General features: G+C 40.2%; 1 protein-coding gene across 1 annotated transcript; it reads left to right on the top strand.

Annotated features, from left to right (window-relative positions):
• Positions 1-1,163: 1,163 nt before the first annotated feature.
• Positions 1,164-21,985, top strand: LOC103779360 (rab GTPase-activating protein 1-like). The gene is made up of 15 exons (XM_008946985.1): positions 1,164-1,208; positions 2,337-2,364; positions 4,057-4,172; positions 4,558-4,632; positions 6,767-6,892; positions 7,471-7,614; positions 9,149-9,190; positions 9,522-9,650; positions 13,348-13,440; positions 14,393-14,503; positions 17,117-17,221; positions 17,693-17,776; positions 18,627-18,698; positions 19,249-19,446; positions 20,224-21,985. The coding sequence occupies exons 1-15, from the start codon at positions 1,164-1,166 to the stop codon at positions 20,344-20,346; spliced, it is 1,491 nt and encodes a 496-aa protein (XP_008945233.1). The 3' UTR covers positions 20,347-21,985.
• Positions 21,986-24,508: the final 2,523 nt, after the last annotated feature.

Here is a 24,508-nt window from a genome sequence, read left to right as displayed (position 1 = left end):
ACAGTAACAGGTGCAGTTCCTCTGGCTGAAACTTGTTGAAGACAAATGCAGGAAATGCTCTTTGTGTAAAAGTCACTGGAAGTATTGCTTATTAAAAGTAATCTTGAGAATACCATCAACCTGCAAACCAGACCTGGTGACAAGGTATCCTGCAAACAGTAAAAATAGCTATTGAAAAACCTTGTAGTATTCTCAGATGTACTTAAAACGTACAGATCTGCTCAAAATAACTTATCCCCAGCGTGTAAGATTACCCTTGTTGTTGTCAGTGAAAGTTGCAGTGGGTTTTGGCTTTTTCTGCTTCTTCCAACTGCTGAAAGCTGTCAGCTGGCTGGGTGCTGTCTTGACTGGCTTGTCTACGCCTTGCAAACAACGTGTCCCAGGCTGGTCTGACTTTGGGCAAAGCAGGTGAAATTCCACTGATCGATTCAGTCTCTAGACCCTTCTAACAGTAATTTATGACTGTGTGACAAAATCCTTGTTGCAAAGTCAGTGGGATCTTCCTAAGAAACAATTGCAATGTGCAAATTGATTCTATTGTGGTAAGAGTGGGAGAGAATCAAGCAGAGTTTGGGTTTTGGGGTGGATGTGTCAGATAACTCACCCAGTGAGCAAGCTTCTGTATTTTGTGTCATGCCTAGGAATGGGGGAATCTGAAGTTTGGACCTCACCATTTTTCTATTTTTTTGTTGTTGTTGAAGTCAGCCCATGTCTAGGTAAAGGCTTTATTTTTTATGGCTCCATCAGATTTCTCCACTAGTCTGGTACAACAGGGGCTGATCTTTGGGTGGCAAACCATTTCCAGCAGGCCAGCTTCCTCTGCTTCTCTGGAGGTTTCTTATTTCAGGGATTTTTTTCATACAGAACGTGTCCCTTCAGCAATTCTTTGCTATTGCTTCTTCATCCTCCTGGGTTTATGTAGGGGATTAGGAGAAATACACCTGAGCTGCTGGAAATGGCAAGTAGATCAGCCCCATGAAGAGGTACTAGGAACTCCAGCTCTTCCATGTCTTTTAGTTGGGGCTTAAGCTACAGGAAGTGCTTCTAATTTAACAGTCTCAGTCTGAAGACACTGATTGAGGCTGCAGCTTCACAATGTGATTTGTGGATCCTGGGACTGTCCCTGGAAGATGATGAAAATACAAGGAAAAAGTTTATTAAGCATGTCCAGCTTAGGAGGTGGGAACCCATATGCTCTTCTATACAGGGTAATAGAGTAGATGAGATTTTGTCTGCTGGTCTGCCTCCTGGTTTCTGTAATTAGTCACGTAGCTTCTTTTTAATCGACTGGAGAGGAAGGTTTCAGTGTAACTCCTCTAATATTTTAAAGTTCATAAAAGAGGAGGAGGAAGGGTATGCTCTCAGTCTTGACCATCTATGTTTTCCTCCTTTCCTTTGGAGCAGTGAACTGTTGTGAGAATTTTAATCTTCACTGCACTGCCTCAGTTCTCATGGCTGTTTTCCACTCTGTTTTCTTTATTACTTTCTTTTTCTTCCTGTCATTCTTAGCTTTCTATTTTTCAATCCCAGTTTGTAAAGGGTGTGGGTTCAGAAGGGTTTCCTTCAGTTCCCAGTCCTCTGAAAGCATGAGAAATTGCCCATTGAGCCAATTCTCACAGCAAGGTATAAAAATAGGAGTAAAGAAAAGGTTACACAATGCTTGGATTGCAGCAGTTTGTACTAATGGGGTGATTTCAAAGCCATGGTTTGAAAAACATTTTTTAAACCTTAACATTTCCGTTAATTTTTCTCTCCCTGAGCTATGTTTCAGCTGCAGGAACCAGTGCTACAGATTGCTTGAGGAATTGTACTGACACACAGGAGTCAAGTGCTGAGCAAGTCACACAAAGCCAGACCGAGACCACTAATTAGTTCTCTTCAGCCATAATGAATGATTTGTTTGAGAAGCCTATCCTGAGGGTTTCCAATCAGATGCCTTGGTCTGGGCTGTTAAATGAGTGCATTTGAAGGCAAGTGGAGTTCAGGTGGTTTTGCCATTGCAGCAGGACACGGGGAGCTCTGAGGAAACCCACTCCTTCCATGCCACAGATTGCTGCTGGCAGTGAGCAGTTCCTGTGCCCCTGCAGAGCAAGGAACTTCGCTGTAGTTCAGTCTTGCAGGCAGTTAAGAAACAGAAAAGTTATCACCAAGATTGTATTCCCATGCTTTAAAAGTTTCCAGAATTGTTTCTGAGCATTGTCTTTCTCTACTTGGAAACCAGCCGAAGCTAACAGCCAGCCAGTGTTCTACTTGCCTTTGTTGACTTAAAAGGCTTATATTTATGTGAAATTTATTCAGCATTGGATTTTGTTTGTTTGTGATTTCCCTATAATGAGATAGACCTCTTTGGCATGTTAATTATTATCAAATTGAAATGTGGAACTGTATTTTTGATATAATTTCCAAAACAATCCAGTAACTGGATTCTAATAGCAGTGTAATGATTTCCTAATGAAATGTCTGTATTAAGCCACAAGCATTAACTTTGGATTAAAATCAGAAGAGAAAATCAAGCACACTGTGGTAATTTTGTTCTTGTTTGCAAAATCATTTTATGAAGAAAAAGATCTGCTACAAGCTGTATTTAATGATCTTCACACTGATTACATCATGTACTTTTTTTCCTACCTATTTTACTTCTATCCTTTTTTCCACTTGTCTAATGGAAACATGGGTTATTTGGATATAGTAAAACTTTTTTTTTTTTTTTTAAAATCTGTTTTGCTTCTGCAGAGCATCTTGTATGTTTGCAGTGTTAACCTGGACACTGTTGCGTGGTGATCTCACACGTGAGCACCACTGGCTTTTTGATTCCTGTGTCCAGTCATTGCCAGGGAAGCCACCTAACAAGGGAACATTTCACAATTTCACTGGCAAGGGCTTTGTAGTAGTTATTGTGGCATTTTCTCAGATGGTCCCACTACCAAGGAGCTCTTGCTTTCATTAGCTGCTCAGGAAAGTCATCTTTTAAATAGTGGAAAGAAGGACCAATAAAAGAAATACCTACAGACAAACAAAGGGGCTTTGTTTCTGTTTTATTATGGCAATTTGGGTAATAGGAATGGTTACAGTAATCAGCTAGATAGCAGCTGGGTTGTGACTGCCTCCAAAGGTACAAGACATTATGGTGAAAGACATCTGTGCAAAACATGAAATCTGATCAATCACAAATCACAAAATATGGCATAAAATTGTAGAAATAGTTCTGAAATTGTAGAGCTCCATTCAGATTTTTAATTCAATATGGTGAGCACAATTTCAGATTCCAGAGACACAGTAAAATTGCCTGTCACATGCTGGTTAGATTAAGTGTTTTAAAGACAGCTTGAATGAGTGATTTCTGTTGTATGCTGACCACAGAATAACTTGAGTTGGAAGGGTCTTCTGGAAGTCATCTAGTCCAGCCCCTGCTCAGAGCAGGTCTTACCAGGTTGCTCACAGCCCTGCTGAGTTGAGTCTTAAACATCAGTCTTTCTTACTGTTGTTTTCTGTGCTAAAGGAGGAGGTGTGATGTGTGTGAGCTGTTTCTGTTAGCTCCCTAACTAAGCACATTACTGCAGTTGTTAATGAGGGAGCTGGTGTTTTCTGTTTTCAGAGGACACTCCCAGTGCTATGAGCTCTGCATTAAATGACTACACTAGACATAGTTTCAAACAGAACTGAATGAGATGGTTCAGAACATCTCAGTCACATGTCTGATATTGACAGAGTCCAGAGGAGACCTCAGTGTGGGATGGCACCCGGGTATTTGCCCATTCAGAATGCCAATGAAATAAAAAGAAACTTACTTGAAACATAGCTGAACACTTTGGTGCCTCTGCTGCTCCTGCCACTCAGGGAGGGTGCCCCCATGTGCTTAGGGAACCACAGCTATCACCACTGTGATCTGGAGCTGCCAGCATGCAGGCAGCTTGTTCTGGTTGAGTAGACTGTGTTTTGTTAAATTTAGAGCAGTGCACTCAACACAATGCCAATCTCCCAACTCTCAGTCCTGGGAAATTGTAATTTATATTCTTTTGATGTGTTTTAATTTACTTTTTTTTTTTTGTTCCTAACAGGAGTCTCCACAAGACAGTGCTATCACCCGAGACATCAATCGAACGTTCCCTGCTCATGATTATTTTAAAGACACTGGGGGGGATGGCCAGGACTCCCTGTACAAAATATGCAAGGTATTTTCTTCTTGACTGGTTTTGGTAACATGGTAGAAAGTACCAAAAATGGACAACAACTTGTTGTGTTCAGTTGTTGTTTTAAGCTTCCAGCACTCTTGTGTTCCTAGTGTTTCTCCCTCTTCTAACATCCCTGTAGCACCTGTGTAGAGGTAAAAGCACCGAGAGAAGTGGTTTGAGAGGCTGCAGCAGGCTTGGTGCATCACTGTAACCAGCCACTGCCACTGTATAGCACAGTCTGGCTTTCACAGAGGTTATTGTACATTACAATTGCAACCCATGTGCCCTGTCAGGGGTTTATGAAGCTGTGTTCACTGCATTGTTTTGTTTCCTTTGTGTTTGTAGCTTGAGACAGATGCACTGTAAAGTCTTGATTCTTTTTCAGGCATACTCTGTCTATGATGAAGAGATTGGCTACTGTCAAGGCCAGTCATTTCTTGCTGCTGTTCTGCTTTTACATGTAAGTGGTGGATTTTTTTTCCCCCGTTTAAGCTTAAGAAAAGATATTGCTCCATTTGCTTGGAGCAAATATTGGTAACTGCTGAACAAGCAGTATTGCAGGCCACATATCCACTTATATGTTGGCCAGTAATAATGTGATTTCACATGGAACAGAGTAAGTTGTTTAAAACAACTGTAAGGACTCTTTTCTACAGTCAGTGTTCATTTCACTGTGCTTCTGTTTCAGGAGCCCTCTGAAACTGCAGCCGTGTGCTCATGGGCACTAGTAGGCATGGAGATTGTGTAAATGTTTCTGTTAAAAGGTTTCAAGGCAGCTTTAAACTTTTTCAGATTTTTCTGTTGGAATCAGTCAGAAATTTGGTTGGTAATTGACATCCTGTGTACACAGCAGTGTATTTGTGACATTGATGGGATGTCAGTCTGTGTCAGCTTTGAGCAGCATGCTGCCAGTGTGGACTGTGGGGTTGCAGGGCTTTGTGCTTCTTGGTTTGAGAGGCTAGTCAAGAATACAATAATATTGTAATTTTTTTAAAAGACTCTGAATTGTGTTTTCTTGAACTTAATTGTTGGTAGAAGTGATCTCATCAGAGTAATATCCTTTAATTGCTTGTGTGTTCAGAAGCTAGAGAGATTTATGGTTGCTGTATATTGAAAGCAAAAATTATACATTCACTCACACTTGGGAAATATGAGAGGATTTGAAATCAGTACAAATTATTTATAGACTGCTCTTTTTTAAAGCAATGTCTGCTTTTTCCTCAGAGTGTCTGTTGCAAAGATGGGTAGTTGAAACTGAATGGAGTTCCTAAGCCTAGGAGTGTGTTTGAGATTTCCCCAGCTGCTTTTTAGTGATTGTGGCTGCACAGAGAACAAGTGAAGGTATCTCTGCAGCCTGCAGTGGGGGAGGAGGCTTGGTCTTCAGTGGAGGATGCAGGAGAGATTGTGAACTGTTCTTTTGAAACAAAAGCCAAATGATTAATGATAACAACCATTTAATTCTTTATAACTGTAATCTGAAATATTTACTTGATAAGCAATTAATTCTGTATTACTGCATTGAATCAGACCAAGAAGGGTGACACTTTCTGATAGAACTGAACACCTACTGAAATGTATCTGGAGCTTTTTCATTGCTGTATGTCTTTTTTTAAATATCCATTGCCAAGAATGAACCATATGTCATTTTAGAGTTCTTTCTTTAGCAATAGTTGTTACTTCTGAGAATAATATATACATTTTAAAAGGCTATATTTCAAATAAGTTTTTTTTTATTTGATTCCCTTTGAAGTCATCCCTTGGACAGTGGCTGCCAGGGAAAATAAATATTAAAAAGAAATGCTACAGAAAAGGAAATTAAGTTTCTGTAAGTCCTTCACTACTAGTTTGGAATGTCTTAGTGAAGTTTTCAGTTTTAACAAGCTCCACATGCAGATTTTTAATAGAATACTTGAGATGGATGTTCTGTCCTTTACAGGAACAAGTGATTGACTTGTAGTTAGACTTTACTATGGAAATAGGAAAACTGAATTTTAATGTCAGGGAAAAAAGCCCTAAATACTGATGAGCTTTGATGAGTGTTTCTTCAGGTTTTGGCAGGAAAGGGATATTGAACTTTCCCAAACCAGTGCTGAGTTTTATTAGCAATTACTGGTCTCTCTTATTCATGCCATCTAATAAATAAACATCAAATGTAGTAATGTCAGTTAAAAAGGTAAACATAGGTGAAGAATAAGTGAAAAATCCTGTTTAACATGCCCTAGTAGTACTGCTTCTGTCTTGGTTACATAGGTGACAAAGGGTTAGGCTGCTCAAAATGGCAGTTTTTGATTCTAGCATGATTTGGAACAGAGACACCCAGAAGTGGCTTTGGTCTTCCTGTCTGAACGACGTGTTTTCAGTCGAGCGACTGAGAGGTGGTTTATTTCACAGAATAAGAATGAAGTGCCCTTTGCAACACTAGGCCACATTTTGTGTGTTAATATTCTTGTTTACTTTTAAACTGGATAGGGCCAGATCAAAAAGTAGTGACAATTTAGCTTTTCTGGAGGAGGGAGGAGAGGGGAGCCGAGGGCAAATGGAACCGCTATGAAAGATTTAATGCTCTGTGGTAAGTGCACTTCACTCTCTTGCAGATGCCTGAGGAGCAAGCTTTCAGTGTTCTGGTCAAAATCATGTTTGATTATGGACTCAGGGAACTTTTCAAACAAAACTTTGAAGATTTGCACTGCAAGTTCTATCAGCTGGAGCGCCTCATGCAGGTGGGTGTTCAACCTTGTGTGGAGTGAATGGATCAGAGCCTGCAATTCAAAACTAGTAATTTATCTTGTACGTGGGTAGTGTTTGTGACCCCTCAGTAAGGATAAGACTGAGGACTACCCATGTTGAAGGTTTTCTAAGAATAGAGAAGGCTGAGTTGAGGCCGGGCTGGTGCTGCTGGCAGCGTGCAGGAGGTTTGAAGGCAGACCTGCCTGAGCAGTTGGGGTGGCTCTCGTGTGGCCTGGCACAGCAGTGACTGCTGAGCTGGCTGCAGCACTGCCCAGGGGGCTCTGCAGCATCAGCACATCTGCTGCCTGCCTGTCCTGAGGAGGTGAGAGCTTGAAGACTGGACTCGTGCATGTGATCTGGTGTCCTGCTGAGCATCCACACCAGGGCAGGCCTGCGCCGTCCCTGGGAGGTCCTTTGTCCTGTCAGGCAGCTGCATGGGTAGAGAAGCTTTCCTTGCTGCACTGAATGTCAATGTATTCCACTTATTTCTGTCACTTTGGTATTTGAACTACAGCTCTAAAAGAGTATAGATTAACTTTCAGTATTCATGTGTGGTTTTTTTTATTATTAGGAATACATTCCTGATCTCTATAACCACTTTCTGGACATTAGCCTTGAAGCACACATGTATGCTTCCCAGTGGTTCCTGACCTTGTTCACTGCAAAGTTCCCTCTCTACATGGTCTTCCATATTATTGACTTACTCCTATGTGAGGTATGTGTTGTAACTGGAGACTTGTACTGCTTGCACCTTTTGACAGTCTCTCACTCTCTTGATTCATGTCCTTGTTACTATCTGTTCTTTCAGAGCATGGGATAATTATTTTTTTGTAGAAGTGTTACGTTTCTGCAAGGAAAAAGATTCAACAGAGTTATAGGAATAGGAGATAGTGATCTTTTATATACATATTGACTCCTAATTTGTATCTTGAAAATGCTGAGAACTGTGTGTGATTCCATACAGTGCTCATGGAATGAGAGTTAATTTACAAATCTGTATGATAACATTTTCTTTTTCCTGGAATATTACTGCATTGGGACCATTGTGTGTAACATTGCCCAGCTAACTGTCATGCTGGTAATCTAACAAGCTTGGAGCTCTTTCTCCTGGAAACTTAAAGTATCTTTATCCTTCACAGGATATCTTTGGAGAGCAGAATTCTTTACATTGCTATTTTGTCTGTAATCATGTTTAGAACTGTATATTTGGCAGTATGCTGGTCAGTAGTGTAATTTGAGTTGGAGCTTACTAATGTAAGTAAACAAATCACATATTGTACTGAAGCATCCTTGAGTTATTGATTTATTTGCTTTTTTACTCTCTGGTTAACATTATACACCCATTCTTCTTTGGGTCTGCAGTTGTTACTGTGAAGTGGCAGTCTGTCTGCATTTCCTTCAGTCATAAACCTCCTGGTCAATGTTCTTACCCTTTCTCTGTGTCTGTCTGCTGCTTGCTTGGTCCTTGCACCAGTGTAATAGAAAGCAATAAATAGTATCAAGAAAATAAGTTCTATTTGTTTAGAAACATCTTCAATTCATAAATAGTAAATGTGTTCTTTTTAAGAGTTTTTTTTATTATTTTAAAGTAATAGTGAAAAAATAGTTTAGTGGGAAAAAGGAAGACAGACTTTTGAAATAAGATGAGCAACATCTTGATTACCAAAGGTACCCCTAAGCAGGTGTATGCTGCTCCTCACTGTAAGAACTGTTTGCATTTAATTGGTCAACATAACTAAAACACTTCTAATGAGTAGTGGGAAAACAGATGGTGTGAGACTCTGTCCTAAAGTGAGTCACTTTCTTTTAAATTACACTAATTATCCCAGTTTTTTAATAGCAGAACTTAGTATATTGATGTGTATATATTGCTGCATTTGAATCTGGGTTGTCAGAAGTTACTATATGAAAATTAAGTTATCTTGAGGACACCAATTAGTCATTAAAAAAAATAAAGTGCACAACAGTGCCTTCATCATTTTAGAGTATTAGACTATTAAGGATATATTAAACCTGTGTGGAGGCATTGCTGGGCTATCTGTAATGGCTATCCAGTAAAGATATTTTCCTAATTGTTTGTAAAGTCATTCTCTGGGCCTTTGATTTAATGCAGCACCTGGCTACATGTGCTTCCCAATGATCTCCTTCTCATAGGAACTAGATGAACAACAAAACCCACCAGACCACTTAATATCCAGGCTTGTAAATACTGAGAAATTAATTTATTTTGTCATTATTTTTCTCTCCAGGGAATAAGTGTTATCTTTAACGTTGCACTGGGGTTATTAAAAGTGAGTATCCAATGTTACATTGTTTTATGCATCATTGTGCACCATATAAAAAATTAAGATCTTGTTACAAAAATACTATGCTTTTTTAATTAACAACTTGCTGTATTACATTGCTGTTGCCTGGCATACCCTGTACAGCACAGTGCTTTGGGGAGGGGTGGTGGGGAAATGGAAGGTTGCAGGAATAGAAACAAACACTATTTTTAGAAGGTTAAAAAGTAGTTATGGTCTTGGAGCTTTACAAAACTCTTGTTGCTTTATTGTTTCTGGGAATTTAATAATTATACAAAATCTGCTTTGTAGTTACTGGTTTTTCTTTGCTTGTCTCTAGACGACCAAGGATGATTTATTACTGACTGACTTTGAAGGGGCTTTAAAATTCTTCCGTGTACAGCTGCCCAAGAGATACCGCTCAGAAGAAAATGCAAAAAAGCTGATGGAATTAGCCTGTAATATGAAGGTAAGGGCACAGTGACAGCAACTGCACGTGAACCTTCAGTGGGCACAATTTCTGTCTCCATACGTAACTTTGCAACTCACCTGGCCAAAGCAAATGCATTGCAGATGCTTTACAGAGAAACAGGAAAGCACCAGGATTCTCAGAGTGATACAGGCTCACCTGGAGAACTCAGAACCAGAGTGGCTTTCAGAAAGCAATATTCAGTGCTACTAAAAATGAGGCTACTAAAAAAAAAAAACAAAACACACAAGAAAACCCCAAAAACAACCTGAAGTGACTAATGGCACTAATATAAAATGATTGCAGACATCTCTGCAGTTTGAAATCTTTCTATGGTAGTAGCTGCTAACAGGGTAGTATCTGTCGTGGGGAGATTTCATTTAAAACAGAGTAAATAATGCAGAAAGGGAATGTAATGTTTCAGACAGAAAATGGCTATTTTTAATTGTGGGTGCATGTGATGTTTATATACTGCAGTAGGGAGCTCATTAAAATTGCATTGATAAGTTTACAGATCTACTAGGGACATGAAGGAATATGATTTGGCATTGTAACTTTCTTACAAGTTAAGCTAGGGAAATGACCTGGAGATTTATCTGTTTCCTGTGTTTTGATCTGTCATTGTTTTATGGTGGGGGACATACACTGCTTTTTTGGGAAGCATTTTAATTTAGTTTCCCATTCAAGACCATTTCACTTGTACTCTAGGTAGGCAGCTGACAATAACAGGTTAATCTGTTCTGATCTATTCAGATATTCATTCTCCTGTATGTTTGCATTCCTGAGGAAAACAGCAGAGTTTTTTTGTGTTGTGTTTTGTTTTGTTTTAGATTTCATTTGTGCACTGAGCCATATTTCTTAACTATAATTACAGAAAATAAAAGTTCTAGCCTTTGACATTGAGACTTTAGTTATATATGTATCTAATATTGCATTACCTCACAGCTGAAAGTCAATTGCTTTTCTAAACAGTAAGTATTGTAACTAAAGATTATATGGGCAGTTTGAGCAGAGTTTTTCAAGTGAAATTAAAAAACAAACAAACAAACAAACAAAAAGCCACCAAAATTACAGTTAGGAAACTATCAATTCCTCTTTATAGATGTAACAATTGGATTCTAAAATGGAAATTTGATAATTTCTTTAGTGTCTTTTAAGAAAGCTGTGATTCTTTCTTTACAGTTTCATGTGGATTAATTTTTAGTCAAATACACTGGTATGGTTCAAAGCATCCTTTTTGCTTAAAATTCAGTAGAGGAATTCTTTGTAGCATTGATGCATAAGCACACAGCTTCTATCATGTTAACATTCAAGGCATCTCATGCTCCTGCTGCAGTAGCAGTACACATAACAGTGTTCTGCATAGGGCTGAAGCATCTCTTCTGTGAAAGTGGTGTAGAAATTACAAAATAATCAAGAATAAAGTAAGCTGGTTTAGCTCTCCAATCGTTTAGCATTAGTCCCAGATTAGATGTTGCACGTGCATCTGGTTAAAATTGTGTGTAATGAGTGCATTTGCCTTTCACATTTCCAAATAACTTATTCCTCTTCCATCTCTGCCAAAATTCTCTGTGGTCCCAGTGCTGTGTGAAGCAGTTAAAGCAAACCATCTGAGCAGAACACAGCAAGACTGTCCACTGCTTTCTTCAGCACTCTGTTTTGGGGAGATCCAGTGGGAGGTTATAGAGAAAGCACAGTCTGCACAGATACTGGACACTTCTGTATCACATCCATGGGTGTTACTTCTGATGGGAGTGCTGCACATAATTGCTTTTGTGACCTAAAATAGAAGTCCTTTGCTGTCAGGAGAAATCTCCGACTCTGTATGTGGAAGTGTTTTTGAGCAGAAAAGGGCCTGATGTCAAAATAAATCATTTATAAGCAGGAAGAAGTAGCTGAGCTGAGGCCTTGTGATTACAACAGCATTCTGCTGGAAAGGAGGTCAGTAAATGATTAGCTTGAGACAATATTAGATTCCTAAAGTCACTCCTCAGTGTTGCTGTCAGATGTTAACGGGGTTGCTGCTGCCTCCTGTGCCCCTGAAAAACTGTGGTGGGACTTCAGTGTTGAGTTCTGTGTTGTCACCACACAAAGCCAAGGGCCTGGCTGATGGATCCCAGGGCTCGCTTCCCTCTAGGGCTCGACGTCCAGATTCAGTGACAGTAACAAATCCTCTCAGGATCACATTGGTACTGGCATCTGAAGGCAAAACTGGTCTAGTGCACTTGGCGAAGCAGAGGATGAGGATGCAGTGGTGTGCCTGCCTTCCTTTCCTCTCAGGTGGCTGGATGCCTCACTTCTCAAGATCTAACCTTTACATAGCTTGAGATTTGGTGTATGAAACCCAGGAACTTGAGCAGTGTTGGAGCTGGGCCAGAGCAGTGAAATAATCTAGTCAAGTTACTGGCTTCACTGTCAGTCAAGGGTTAATACTCTGGGTGTTCATCTGGAGTGCTGAGTAAGAATAACTTGTGCAGTTGTGATGTGACAGCTGGACTGACTCCAGATAAATGGGCTGGCATCTCCAAAAAACTGTCAGCCAAAGGCAGGTGAAAGGTTTCTGTGCAGCCCTCACTAGAGGGAGCCTAGCTACCAGTTTTCTGCCGTGTGTTTCAAGTAAGGTGGTTAGTGATAAAACCAAAGATAAGAGAAACTAAATGTGTTTCCCATTCTGCCTGTCATTTGTGCATTTAAAATTTGGTTAACATGTTTCTCAGGCAAGGGTTTTTTAAACAGGAAAACATAGGCATAGCTTTTGCATTTATTTGGTTTTCTGCAATAATAATAAAGGTTCATCAGCAACTAGAGATTTAATTTAGATGCATCCTTACTTGTATGTGAAATGCTCACAGTGGTCTTGGTGTGACCTGTGTTGCTAGACCACTGTAGCATATGGCAGGACAATGGGAAAGATGCAGGTCAGGATCTGTTACAGGTTCTCATGTTCCCTGTCCCACAGGAGTTGAACACAAGATACTGAATTCCACACCACCCTTCTCTCTCCTCTCAGAGAAGGGTGAAACTGGGCTCCTGAGGGAGTCCCTTTCCTAGTGTTGTGTGTCTGTCAGAGCCAAGGACAGAATTCCAGCCTTCTGAATCCTGGAGCAGCAGGGGACAGGGCACAGGTGCCTGAGTTGGTGCTGCCTGCCGAGGCAGCCAGGCAGCTCTGGGGCAGAACTGTTTTCTGCTGAGCTTGAGTGACACTGGCAGCAATGTCAGCTGAGCCTGCACTTGCCCTTTCAGCATTTGCAGTCTCACGTAAAGTAAACTAAATACTTCTGCATGATGATAAATGTTACGGCTGGAAAAGCAGCTGAAGAGACCTCAGCATCAGCCTAGTTCCAAACTTAGCTGGATCTCCTGGCTCGTGGGGCAGTTGGTTGTGCTAAACCACTGCAGCTCTGGGGACACCACGCAGCTGCACAGCACCGAGGATGACTCGGGCAGGATGCTCCTGTGGAAGCCTTTCAAAAACTTTTCTTTCCCATCAGGATAAGAGGAAGGGATGCTTCTGTCATTGCATTGAGCAGAATTGAATTTCTGACCATCTCTAAGGGTTTGATACTCAAAGCTGAGTGAAGATACCAGCTGAGTTTTCACAAGGCAGGAGTTGCCTGAAGGTTGTACCGTGACCCTTTGTGAGTTGTGTTCTTTTATTGATGTTCTGGGCAGGAACTAATGGGCTGCTTTAATTTAGATTAGCCAGAAGAAGCTGAAGAAATATGAAAAGGAATATCATACCATGAGAGAGCAGCAAGCTCAGCAGGAGGATCCTATAGAAAGATATGAGGTAACACATATGTACTTATGTACTCCAGTCTGATTTAACACACAGCACCTGCAGGAGGCTCCTACTTCAGCTCCTTTTTCTTTGAGCTGTTTTTGTTTTGTGAACAGTTTGGATGGAAGGGGGGAATCGGTTATATGAACATGAAACAAATCAATGTTAGTCAGTATGGGGTTGTTGTGAGCCCAGATTAACAGTGAGAAAAGGAACAGTACAAATTTGTATTTGGCCTTCTACAGCTGTTCCACTGGAGCCCTTTCCTAGCACTTGTGTAATGGGCTGATTGCATAGGAGGCCATAAATGAAAAGACAGTGCCTAATTAGTTATAACTCGGCCTTCCATGGGTTATAATCCTGACTTCAGTCCTCTCCCTAATGTCAAATGATGTATGTTACAGTAAATATATCATTTTAGAACTATTTTATTTATCAAATATAAGAATGAATTTTAAATGTAAAATTATGTATACATATATGTAACACAATAACACATGCATACATAAATGCATTTTAAGCTGAATAGTTTTATGTCAACTTTAATGTCTGTCTGTGTGCTGGGAGTTGTAGCAGGAGGGAGAAAATAGAGTGGTTTTCCTGGGATTCTCCTCTCTCACCTGTTTCAAGAATGCAAATTCTAGTTTGAGCCAAGAAAATCAGTACTTGTAGAGACTTCCTGGCAAGGTATTGACAGCAGAATGATACCAGTACTATTGCAGTCATCCAAAACATTTCTGTAGCTCAACGAGTAATAGCTGAGGAGAGTTATGTTGTTTTTTCTCAAGACTTGTATTTTATGTACTTTATATCTACAATATGGCTGGCTAGTTTTGTCCTCGTTTCATGCAGGTAGAGCTGTCCTTAAGGCAGGCATTTGTGCTTAGGTGCAGTGAGCATTGTAGTTCATAGGCAGACACTTGGGAAGAACTTTTTCTTGATTTCGTTTCTTTTCCTGCAGCGGGAGAACCGGCGCCTGCAAGAAGCCAACATGAGGCTGGAGCAGGAGAATGATGACCTTGCACATGAGCTGGTGACCAGCAAGATTGCTCTGCGAAAAGATTTAGACAACGTAAGATGTTTCTTTATGCTCTCTAGTGGAGACAAGGTGCTAGGGCTAATGCCTCATTACTCATCTCACTGGAGAGCAGTTTTTATTTGGGTGCCATAGGATTCTCCCGTGTCCTTATTGCAGACTGATCTATAGGCCTGTGTCAAGAGGTCCATGGAAAACAGGACTGGTGACTGAAATACTGATTACTCTGAAAATCATTCAGAGTAAATTGTGGGAGAAGAGAAGTTCTGTGCCTGTACTTCAATAGTTGTTTTCTTCTCTGTGTACACTAAAAGAAGATCTAGCAGGAGCTAAGTCAAGTCTTTGAATTGTCACAGAGATAATAACATGGATGCTGTATTCTGTTTTCCTTCAACTGATATTCATAAGAAAAGGATTTCACAGCAGACAGGTTTTGCAAAGTGAAAGTCTGAGTCTGGCTCTCAGTGGAATCAGAATCTCGGGTACCTTAGGCAGCTCTGCAGATGTGACTGTGGTTTCCATGTGGCTTGTTGAAACCTGCCCGTGTGAACTCATTGTCCTGGGTTGTTTCCCATATCAGCAGAGCTCTTGGGAGGAAACTTTGGGTTCACTTTGTGTTATAGTATTCTTTTATTTTTCTAAGCTTTCTGTCACATTTCCTTCTTTACATACTCGTGCTTGGGAGATTTGATTAGGATAGGCTTTTTTTACAGGACGTGCAGAGACAGAAGGGTTTGGTGTGTGTAGTGCATGCAGAAGGACAGAACACGTTTAGTCTGCCTGGGGAGATGAGGGGAAGAGTTCAAGTGCTTGTGTTTTGCCATTCTTGTTCTGTACCAAGATAAGTGCATTTCTGAAACCTCAAAGGAAAATTACTTTTAAAAATCATACAGTGCAGGAGTTGACAGGCTTGAAAATGTTTCAGCTTATCTGGCTCAGAGAATTTAAGGTTTCCCACAGTCTCCTGGAAACTTGCTGTTGGAAAACAATCTTCATAGTAAATGTTGATACTAATGGGTAAATGTTGCTCCTAATGAGGTTTGGCTCATGACTTCCAGGTTTATTACATCTACTGCTCTTCAGTGTTAGAATCTGTGAATTATAGAAGTATGTTCTAGCAGTAGGATTTTCACCATGGATGGGTATGTTCACTTCCTGTTACCTGTGCTCTTTCACTTCATTAAAGGCATCTCAGAGAAGGCAGTTGCACTCAAGGGGTGGACTCCAGCAAAAAATGTACTGAAGAAGCTTTTTATTTCAGCTATTAACTGTTTTTTTGTGGCTGCTTGGGCCTGTGTGAGACACATTTACACTTTTACATTGATTCATTAAAATGGAGAACTGGGAGAGGAACAAAATTAAGGAAAATCTTTGAGAAACCTTATTGGGTATATAATAGTCAGTACCTTCAAAGATGTTAAATGATGTTGGCAGCATTTGGGTTATCCCCCAGGAGGAGATAGGTAGGTTTGATCCTGCTTTAGGACCCTGATTAACTCTTCTAATTGGATCCTGAAATGATAAGTTTCATTCTACTGGCTAGATGTCCTGAAAGAAAAGTACCAAAAGACATTGTTTAATGCACCTTTTTTAATACCTTCATGGCATGTCTGAAATCTTGGAACCTAAAAGATCAAAGCAAAACATTTGGAAATACAAGAATTTCCTTAATATCCTTTGCACTCGACCAGAAAATAGGCTTCATTTCTCTACTGTTGTTGGACTCCCACATCCCAGTTTTCTTTAACTTTTAAACAGCTTAAAAACCATGTATAATGAAAAGATGTTCTCTTTGCCTTTGCCATCTGTTTTAAAGGATCAGCAGGACTTTAAGGGACTAAAATTCACTTTTTGATTTTCTGCCTTTGAAGGGAATTGGTACAGCTACTTTCTGAAGATTTTATATATCAGTTGAGTTATTGATCTATTTTTATGTAGAATTCATACACCTATTGGGAAGTACTGTGTTGCTGTGTATAGGAGAGGAAAAGGTATCTTAACTTTTTAGTGGTTTATAAAGAGCCTGAGACCCCTCAACAATATGTCTTTATTCTTAAAAAAAAGCAGTAAAAAAGGATTGTTTGGCTTCTGGTGGGACATCTACTTTCTTTAGAAGAGGTGACATAATGAAGATGGTATCAAATCCATAGGGTCTGGGGGGGGGTGTGTTTAAATGTTCTAGAGGTATTTTTAATTAATTCTGCTTTCACTGCAGTTTTGAATGTTTACAAACTGAACTTGGGTCTAAGCTGGTTATAGTCTTTTATTAGTTTTGCACAGTGTGAGCTGCTCTGTGTCTTTTCTTGACTTCAAAATGTATTGATCAACTTCCAGTCTGGATGAGAAAACAAAACTTACTCCTGTTACTGGATTTCTTTGGAGCAAGCCCTGCTCCAATTTTGCTAAAACTAATCACTGAATTCAAGGAGGGGGCTTGCAGTGATGGAGTAATTTTGATTTGTTGTTGCTTTGCCATTGTAAATGGTAATTTTCAGAAAAATAATTTTCAGTATAAAGTTGTATTGTTAACAATGAACAGATCCTTATTAATAAGGATGAAAAGACTGTGATCTTGGCAGTGTCCTGCTGGAGCAGCACTGGCACAGCAAGAAAAGCCTCTTCAGTGCTGTGCTCCACGCTTTGTTCTAGGCAGAGGAAAAAGCAGATGCTCTGAACAAGGAACTGCTAATGACCAAGCAGAAGCTGATTGATGCAGAAGAAGAAAAGAGGCGCCTAGAAGACGAATCAGCTCAGGTTAGGGGCACTTCTGTCACTTTCACATTTTTGTGCAGTACAGAAATAAAAAAACAAGTGAGAAGTGTGGGAAGGGCTTAACGTTCCAAGTCACGTTTGTCCCTCTTCTGTAGTGTAAAGGACATAAGCAAAGCAGAATTCTTTGCTTTCCTGCCAGGTGCTTCATAGGGTAGTCAATTCTTAACTCAAAATCACAAAGGCACAGACTGTGCCAGACATTGCTGTGCAGAGAGGCAGTACAGGACTTGAGCTGTCAGCACTTTAATACCTTCTTCTCTTAGCTAGTCAATTTTTCTAACAGTGATGGCCACCAAAGTCCAGCTTTCCCTTGTCTGCATGGAGCTGAGCTAGATCATTGTTCCCTGGTGCAGAGTATAGCAGTGAGGTTAAGGAGAAGGAGTAAACATCACCTGTTATGTTTCAGACCGTACAAATATATAAATTATGTACCTTTTTTTTTTCATTCTTCAGCTGAAGGAAATGTGTCGCAGGGAACTAGATAAGGCAGAGTCAGAGATCAAAAAGAACAGTTCTATTATTGGTGACTACAAACAGGTGAGTACAACTTACAGATGATGTGGTTTGCTCTGAAATTGCAAGACTTTCTTAGGTTATTTTACGAGATTTCTGGAAATAAGTGTCATTTGTGCTGTGCATTTGAAGAGAAGTTTTAGTTATTTTAAATGGGAAGCTTGTGTTTGTTTTGAATTTTCTTTTGTTGACATCCTGATGCTTTGGGGGTCAGTTCTGTTTGCCCCTGCTGTAGGTATTTGTGGGTCCTCAGTCACCACAGCCTCGGTTACAGCCTGATGCTGTTCACAGAGGCTCTTGTTTATCAAAGGTTCACCTCATTCCAAAAAGGATGTTCTCTCCCTGCTTCCTTTTTTCAGTCAAAACGTAACTGCAGTTAAGACATTAAAAAAAAGATGCATTTTTCCTTTCAGAGATTTTGCTTTGGAATTCAAGCTCCTAATCATAAAATATCAAGGGAACAAATTCATGTATCCTAGTGGGCCCAAAATCTTCAGAACATTCTTGAGTCTGCATCACACAGGTTTCAAGGAACAAATGGGGTTTTTTTACTACTCTGGCTGCCTTGCCTGGTTCTTTTTTCCCAAAGACAGCAGAAAGAGCCATGCTATTCCTGACCTTTTCTGGCCCCTTTCAAGGCCAAACTGCTAATAACTTAGACTGGAACTGCACCTTTTCCTATGGGCATAGAAGAATATGTAGAGAATGAGAATATGTACGATGAGACAACTTAATGCAGTATCCCAATTTTTGTGGCTAAGAGCCTGCAGACTATCCATGTTAATATTGCTGTAGCATTTATTTCTGCTTTAGCATTCATTTGGGAGGAAATTTACATTTCTAAATGGTCTGGTAACATATTTTTGCTTGTCAGATTTGTTCCCAGCTGAGTGAGCGACTGGAAAAGCAACAAACAGCAAATAAAGCTGAAATTGAGAAAATACGGGTAAGACACCAGATAGATCCACAGTTTACAGTGTCTAAATCTCTTCTTAGCAAATCGTAACAGGAAGCACACATTTATTTCATTACTAAAATAGTGGCTGAAACAGAGCTCCTTAGTGATGTAGAGTTTTGGAAAGAAGCTTTTAAGGGGGAGATCTTGGAGAAGAGATGAGTAACTGTCAGCTTTCTCCCATGCTATATTGGTTACATACTAATATTGATGCTGGGCAGTAGTAACTTAATTCTCTTGAGGGGGATCTTCTTTTCTGGAGGAGATTTCTGGCTTTCACCACAAAGTAACGTGGGCAGTACAGAGCCCATTATTGTAGGAATGCAGTTTTACTGAAAATACAGCTATGTTTTCCAGAGCCCCTAAGTCTGGGGTGGCAGGAGTTCCTGCTTGGCTGTGCTTCCCCAAAAGTTCCAGAGTTTTTAAGTCACTGGTGGTCCCTCCCGTGTTGTGCTGCTCTTCCAGAGCAGAGGCATGAGAAGGCTTTGGTCGTGTCACCAGCACTTCAGTGCAAGTGTTCACAATCAGGTGTTTACTTTAGCAAAAAGTGGACGACTGCGAGCACTGCCGGGAGTTCTTCAATAAAGAAGGCCGTGTGAAGGTTGCTAGTTCTGCCAAGGATGGTTCAGATGAGGACACTGATGAGGAGAAGGAAACGCTGAAAAACCAGCTGAGAGAAATGGAGCTCGAGCTGGCCCAGACCAAGCTGCAGCTTGTGGAGGCGGAATGTAAAATACAGGTAATGCTCTGGGGGCTCACTGCAGTCTGCATGGCATGTCTGCATTCCTAGGAAAATGTGCCTGGTGTAGAGGGGTTGGAACAGATCCTGTTGGTTGAAACTGTAACCTGCTATTTCCTGCATGGGTTATTTATCCAAACATTGGGTCTGAAACTTAGTGTATGCAGACAATAAACTGAAATTGCATGAACTGTATTTACCAGCTACTGCAGCTTCCAGCTGTCTGCCTGGCTGTGCAGTACTTACTGACTGATCTTCTGCAGCTTCCTGGAAGAAACCCAAGCTCTGACAGAGTACTGAGTCATGCATTTCTTTATCTCACAATGTTAAATGAAGAAGTAACGTGACAAATGTTAGACATGTTTCTTAAAACACAATTGGAAAGCACTACAGGTATTTGAGGTATTTCTGTAAAATATGACAACTTTGTTCTTTTAGCCTAAAACTGGTATGTCAGTTCTTGTTCACAGAAAAGATAAATTTTAGTTTGTAGAGTCCACCTCCTGTGGCAATAGCTCTTTCTCAGATGGGAAAGAATGAAGGGGTTTGGATGTACTGAAGAAAGCTGAACGTTTCACTAGTCTTGTTTTGCATTTCAAGGCTTTTTTTTATCTTTTCTTTGTCAGCTTCTTGTGGTACTTTCAATATATGTAAGACTTGTTCAACTTCCGAAGTGGCCAAGAGATTGTAGCTGTCCTAGAGCCTTCTACTTTTAATTCCTATAACCTTGTTCTATGAATACATAACAAATTAATGAAATTACTCCTCCATTTGCAGGACTTGGAGCACCATTTGGGTCTGGCATTGAATGAAGTACAAGCTGCAAAGAAAACATGGTTCAACAGAACAATAAGCTCTATAAAAACAGTGACTGGAGTCCAAGGAAAAGAGACTTGTTGAAAAGCAGTTGTCAAACACACCTTCTTAACACCTTTTGTTGCCTTCCTTGGCCAGATGTTTAATTCTGTGACATGAGAGGACCAGAATGTAAATAAAATAGAAACACAGCATGTCAGGATTTCAATAGGTCAGTGAGAAAGAGGATGGAAACACAAGAGAGGTTTTATTGCGAGACATGGGATCTTCATACTACTGATATTTACCAGGTGATGTAGCTAGGTTGAAGCTCTTCAGAGAAACACTCCATTCTGCGGTCTGGCTGGAGGCTTTTCACAGGCTAGGTACGAGAACTTACCAAACCCTAATTGTTAAGTTTACATATGATAGGTTTTTTTACAGTTATAATCTTTTTTAATATTTTATTTGAAAAGTGTCACTAACAAAGTTGAAGAAAACAACAAAAAAAAAAAAAAAAAAAAAAAAAAAAAAAAAAAAAAAAAAAAAAAAAAAAAGGAAAAGGAAAAAAAAGATAAGACAATTTAGCAAGAACTACATCAGTGCCAGAAAGCAGTCCCAGAGCCAGGCTGTGGAGAGGAGGAGGTGACATGTTTTGCTTTATGAATGGGGATGATTTCAGCATTCTTGTCGAGCAACCCCACTTTGTTTTAGTAGCTGCAGCATCCATCTCTCTGTGTTTGGCATTTCTTTCTGTTACTAATCAATTCTATGCAACTCTGGGCTTTTTTGGCATGGGCTGCCAAACAAATTCACAACCTGAGGCTGGGAGACTTGTCTAAGTGCTAGACAAGAATAATCAGAATTCTTGGCAAATTTCCGTTTCACTTCTGTGTTATATTGTTTGATCCACATATCAACAACGTTCAAATCCCCAACACCAGGACTGCTAAAAAGTACTAATTATGTGGATGGTCTGACAGTTAATTGAGTCTGTTTTTTTTTGTTTTTTTTTTTTTTTTTGTCAGTTTCCTCGTTTTGTTTTTGTTTGTTTGTTTTTACCCGGCTGTAGCAGGCCTTCTGTGAAGCTCTGAGAAAGCTTCCAGGATTTAGTTTTGCACATAGGTATGAATGGGACAAAGAAACAATAAACTGAGATATAAATGAGGCAGAACTCGCGGGGTGAGTGTAGTTGTGAGCATCTCTAGCTATCCAGCTCGCTTCCCTGGCAACGTTTGGAGGTTGTGTAGGTCATTTTTAATGCTCGATGCAGTTGCACTAAGAGGTGCTAAACGTGCTTGGATTTCTTATTCGTTGGATTGTCTTTGAGTTCTCACCAGAAAGCTGTAGAATGGAGTTTTGCACCTTGTATTTTTTTTAATTTATAATGGTTTGTGTTATGCTGAAGTATCTATTGCATCAGTGGATAAATTTTGTGTGCAGTGTGAGTATAAGCTGGTAACAATAAGAGGCACTGGTTTGTATATAAAGATATTTGGTTTATTTTGTATTTCTACCTTTTTCTTGTTTACTGTACTAATGCTAGCTAATGTACTCTGTAACTACGGAATAGAACATGCTATGTCCAAGCTTTTTTCCTTAACTGTATACATTATCTCTATTGTTTAATACAAAAAAAAATACTGTAACTCCATCAATATTAGATGCGTGGACATTGTGGTAGCATAGTTGCAGTGTGTATACTTTCTGAATTGAAATATAAACTAGTAAAGTTGTATAACTATTTTGTTGTTTCATTTCATTTTAACAGGAAATTAAATATTTTGCAATATAAAAGTAATTCTCTTTTTAAAGTAGAAGTAGTAGCATTTACAAGAGCAAAGCTAGAGTCATGCTGCAAAGGGCATGGCTAAAACAGACTGTGTGTTCTAAATATTGCCAGGGCTGCCTTATATAAGAAAATCTAGGGTTTGCCTTGAAAAAAAGAAACTGCAAAAATGACTTTGTACAGCTTGAGGTTTGTGACTTAGCGTATCTCAGACTGGTCCAATTTTAGAACTTTTTTTTTTTCCCTTGGCCCTCCTTATTCTGCAAAATAAACGCAGCCTAGCTCTGCTTATCATCATCAGTAACAAATTCTGTGGGGTCAAGTGTCGTTCACATCATCCTCACTAGGATTTCTAGTCATAGCTGAATGCGGGGTGTGGAGCTGTGTGACTGGATGACTGCAGTAATTGGGTCACAGTGCAGCACAGGCTCCCTTAGCTCCCTGTGTTCTGCAGAGATAACAAGGAGTAAAAATGTATTTTTTGTCACCAAAATGACTAAAGGTGACTTGGAAAGCAGCCCTGCGCTAGGAGGCTGTTACTGTGCTGTCACTGTTCTAACCATACTTTTCCTGTCAGAGAATGGCAGTATGAGGTTGTGCACAGTCCTTGCTGCTTTGTCTTTGACAGAGGTGCACCTCTTGGTAACTTCAGCTCTGCAATTCCTCAGCAATTTCAACTTTTGGAGAAAGTTTGAAGGTAAATACAGGAGAGGAAGAAACGGCCCAAGCCCAACGCAATTCATCCACTCGGCCTCCCCAAAGGGACTGGGAAATAGTGTAACTGTAGTTTCCTTTTTCCTCAAAAAATGAAGTGCTTAAAGGGAGGGGAAAAGTTGCTTTATTGTTAAATCTCTTCTACTTTCTACATAAACGTTACGTCAAAATTGCATGCAGCATATAATCCCCACTTCAGCGTGGACATGAACATACATAATGAGAAACTAATTGCTTCATTGCTTCACAGCATTTTATATGAAGCATTTTACAGTCTGTCTGCAGTAATTATGGCTTATTTTAGATATCTACTTGAAGGATTTTGATGCTTGAAAATAATTACCATTGTATTTCACATCTGACTCCTAAAATATCCACAGCCAATTAAGAAAAATGGATCCTGTGCTGAGATGCACATCTTTTGAAGCACAATTACATGTGAAACACAAGGCAGCAGCTCAGTTTTAAGATGAGGCAGGTGAATTTGCAGATGCTAAAAACTATGAATAAGCCAGGTAAAAAAAAAAAATTAAAAATACATTGAATCAGAGCAGCTACAAGCATGAGTATTTTACAGGGCTGTAAGCAAAAAGGAATGAGCATATGTGGTAGTATTTTTGGCATTAATAAGACTGTTAGTTATTTGCTGGTAGTCAAATCACCTTTCTGTTCACATATGCCTCTCGGCTGGCTTTGTGCACTGAACTCAAGATAAGCACCACTCTGCTGACACCAGGTTTTACGTCTCATGCGCTCCAGGCTCCAACTTCCTCATGCTTTGCATGTTTGTGCTGCATCATTAAGTTCCTGTGGTCTCATAGCGTGGTAGCTGTAGTATTACGATCTCATTTTCTTTCCAGAGCTTCTTGGCTGCTCAGGGTCTGCAGCTGGCAGCGGATACTGAAGATATATCAGAAAGTTTTACCTTTAAGCATTGCTGGTAAGCCTTCTTGAAATTTATATAACCACCTCCTTCACTTTTTTTAGCTGCCCTTCTTATCCATGGCAGTGATATAAAGTTCCTGTTATCAAGAGGAGGATTTCACTCCATCTGTTCAACAGCTTGGCTTGCATTCATCCAGCCTAACTTTAGACACTTTAGAGGTGCCTAACGTAAGAGCTTAATCCAGCAAGGGTGAGGTTTCCAGCCCTCGGCAGGAGAGGAACAGCGCTGTGGGGCCATGAGCCTGTGCCCTGGTTGCATGAGGTTACTGTGAACTAAACTGAAGGTGCTTCTTAAAAAAAAAAAAAAAATAAAAAAAATGTGGCAATAATGATTGCTGTCTATTTTAGATTCCCCCTATTTGTTTTAATTGTGCAGCGTTATTCCTTCTCTATGACCAAAAGGAATGATGACTGCATACAAAAACCTTCAAAATTTTGCTAGAATTTATTGCTGCATGGCCCTAGTGACTGAAGAATGATTTTGCTGCATTTTCTGCATGCTCATGACAAAGTGTAATCCTGTACTGAAGGCTTTTTCTCGGGATAATCTGGCCACACAGCTGCAGCCCGGTTACAGGGGAGCAAAGCCTGTGGGAGAAGCACAACTGCCCCTGCTGAGGAACGCCATTCCTTGCCTGACGTGGCTGTAACATTGGAAGCCGAGCGTTTTCTCACACGAGATGCGTGGCACTGAGCAGACTTTGAAGTTTAACGTGCGCATCGGTGCCCGAGACCGATGGCGCTGAGGAGGGGCCGTGCCGGGCCCCGCTGACCCCGGCACTTCCCGCGCCGCTCCGCTGAGGGAAAGGCGGTTGGGCG

This window comes from Merops nubicus, unplaced genomic scaffold (assembly GCF_000691845.1).
Source record: "Merops nubicus isolate BGI_N331 unplaced genomic scaffold, ASM69184v1 scaffold26399, whole genome shotgun sequence".
NCBI lineage: Eukaryota > Metazoa > Chordata > Aves > Coraciiformes > Meropidae > Merops > Merops nubicus.
Note: the sequence above shows the minus strand (reverse complement) of the source record. Positions and strands in the feature narration are given on the sequence as shown.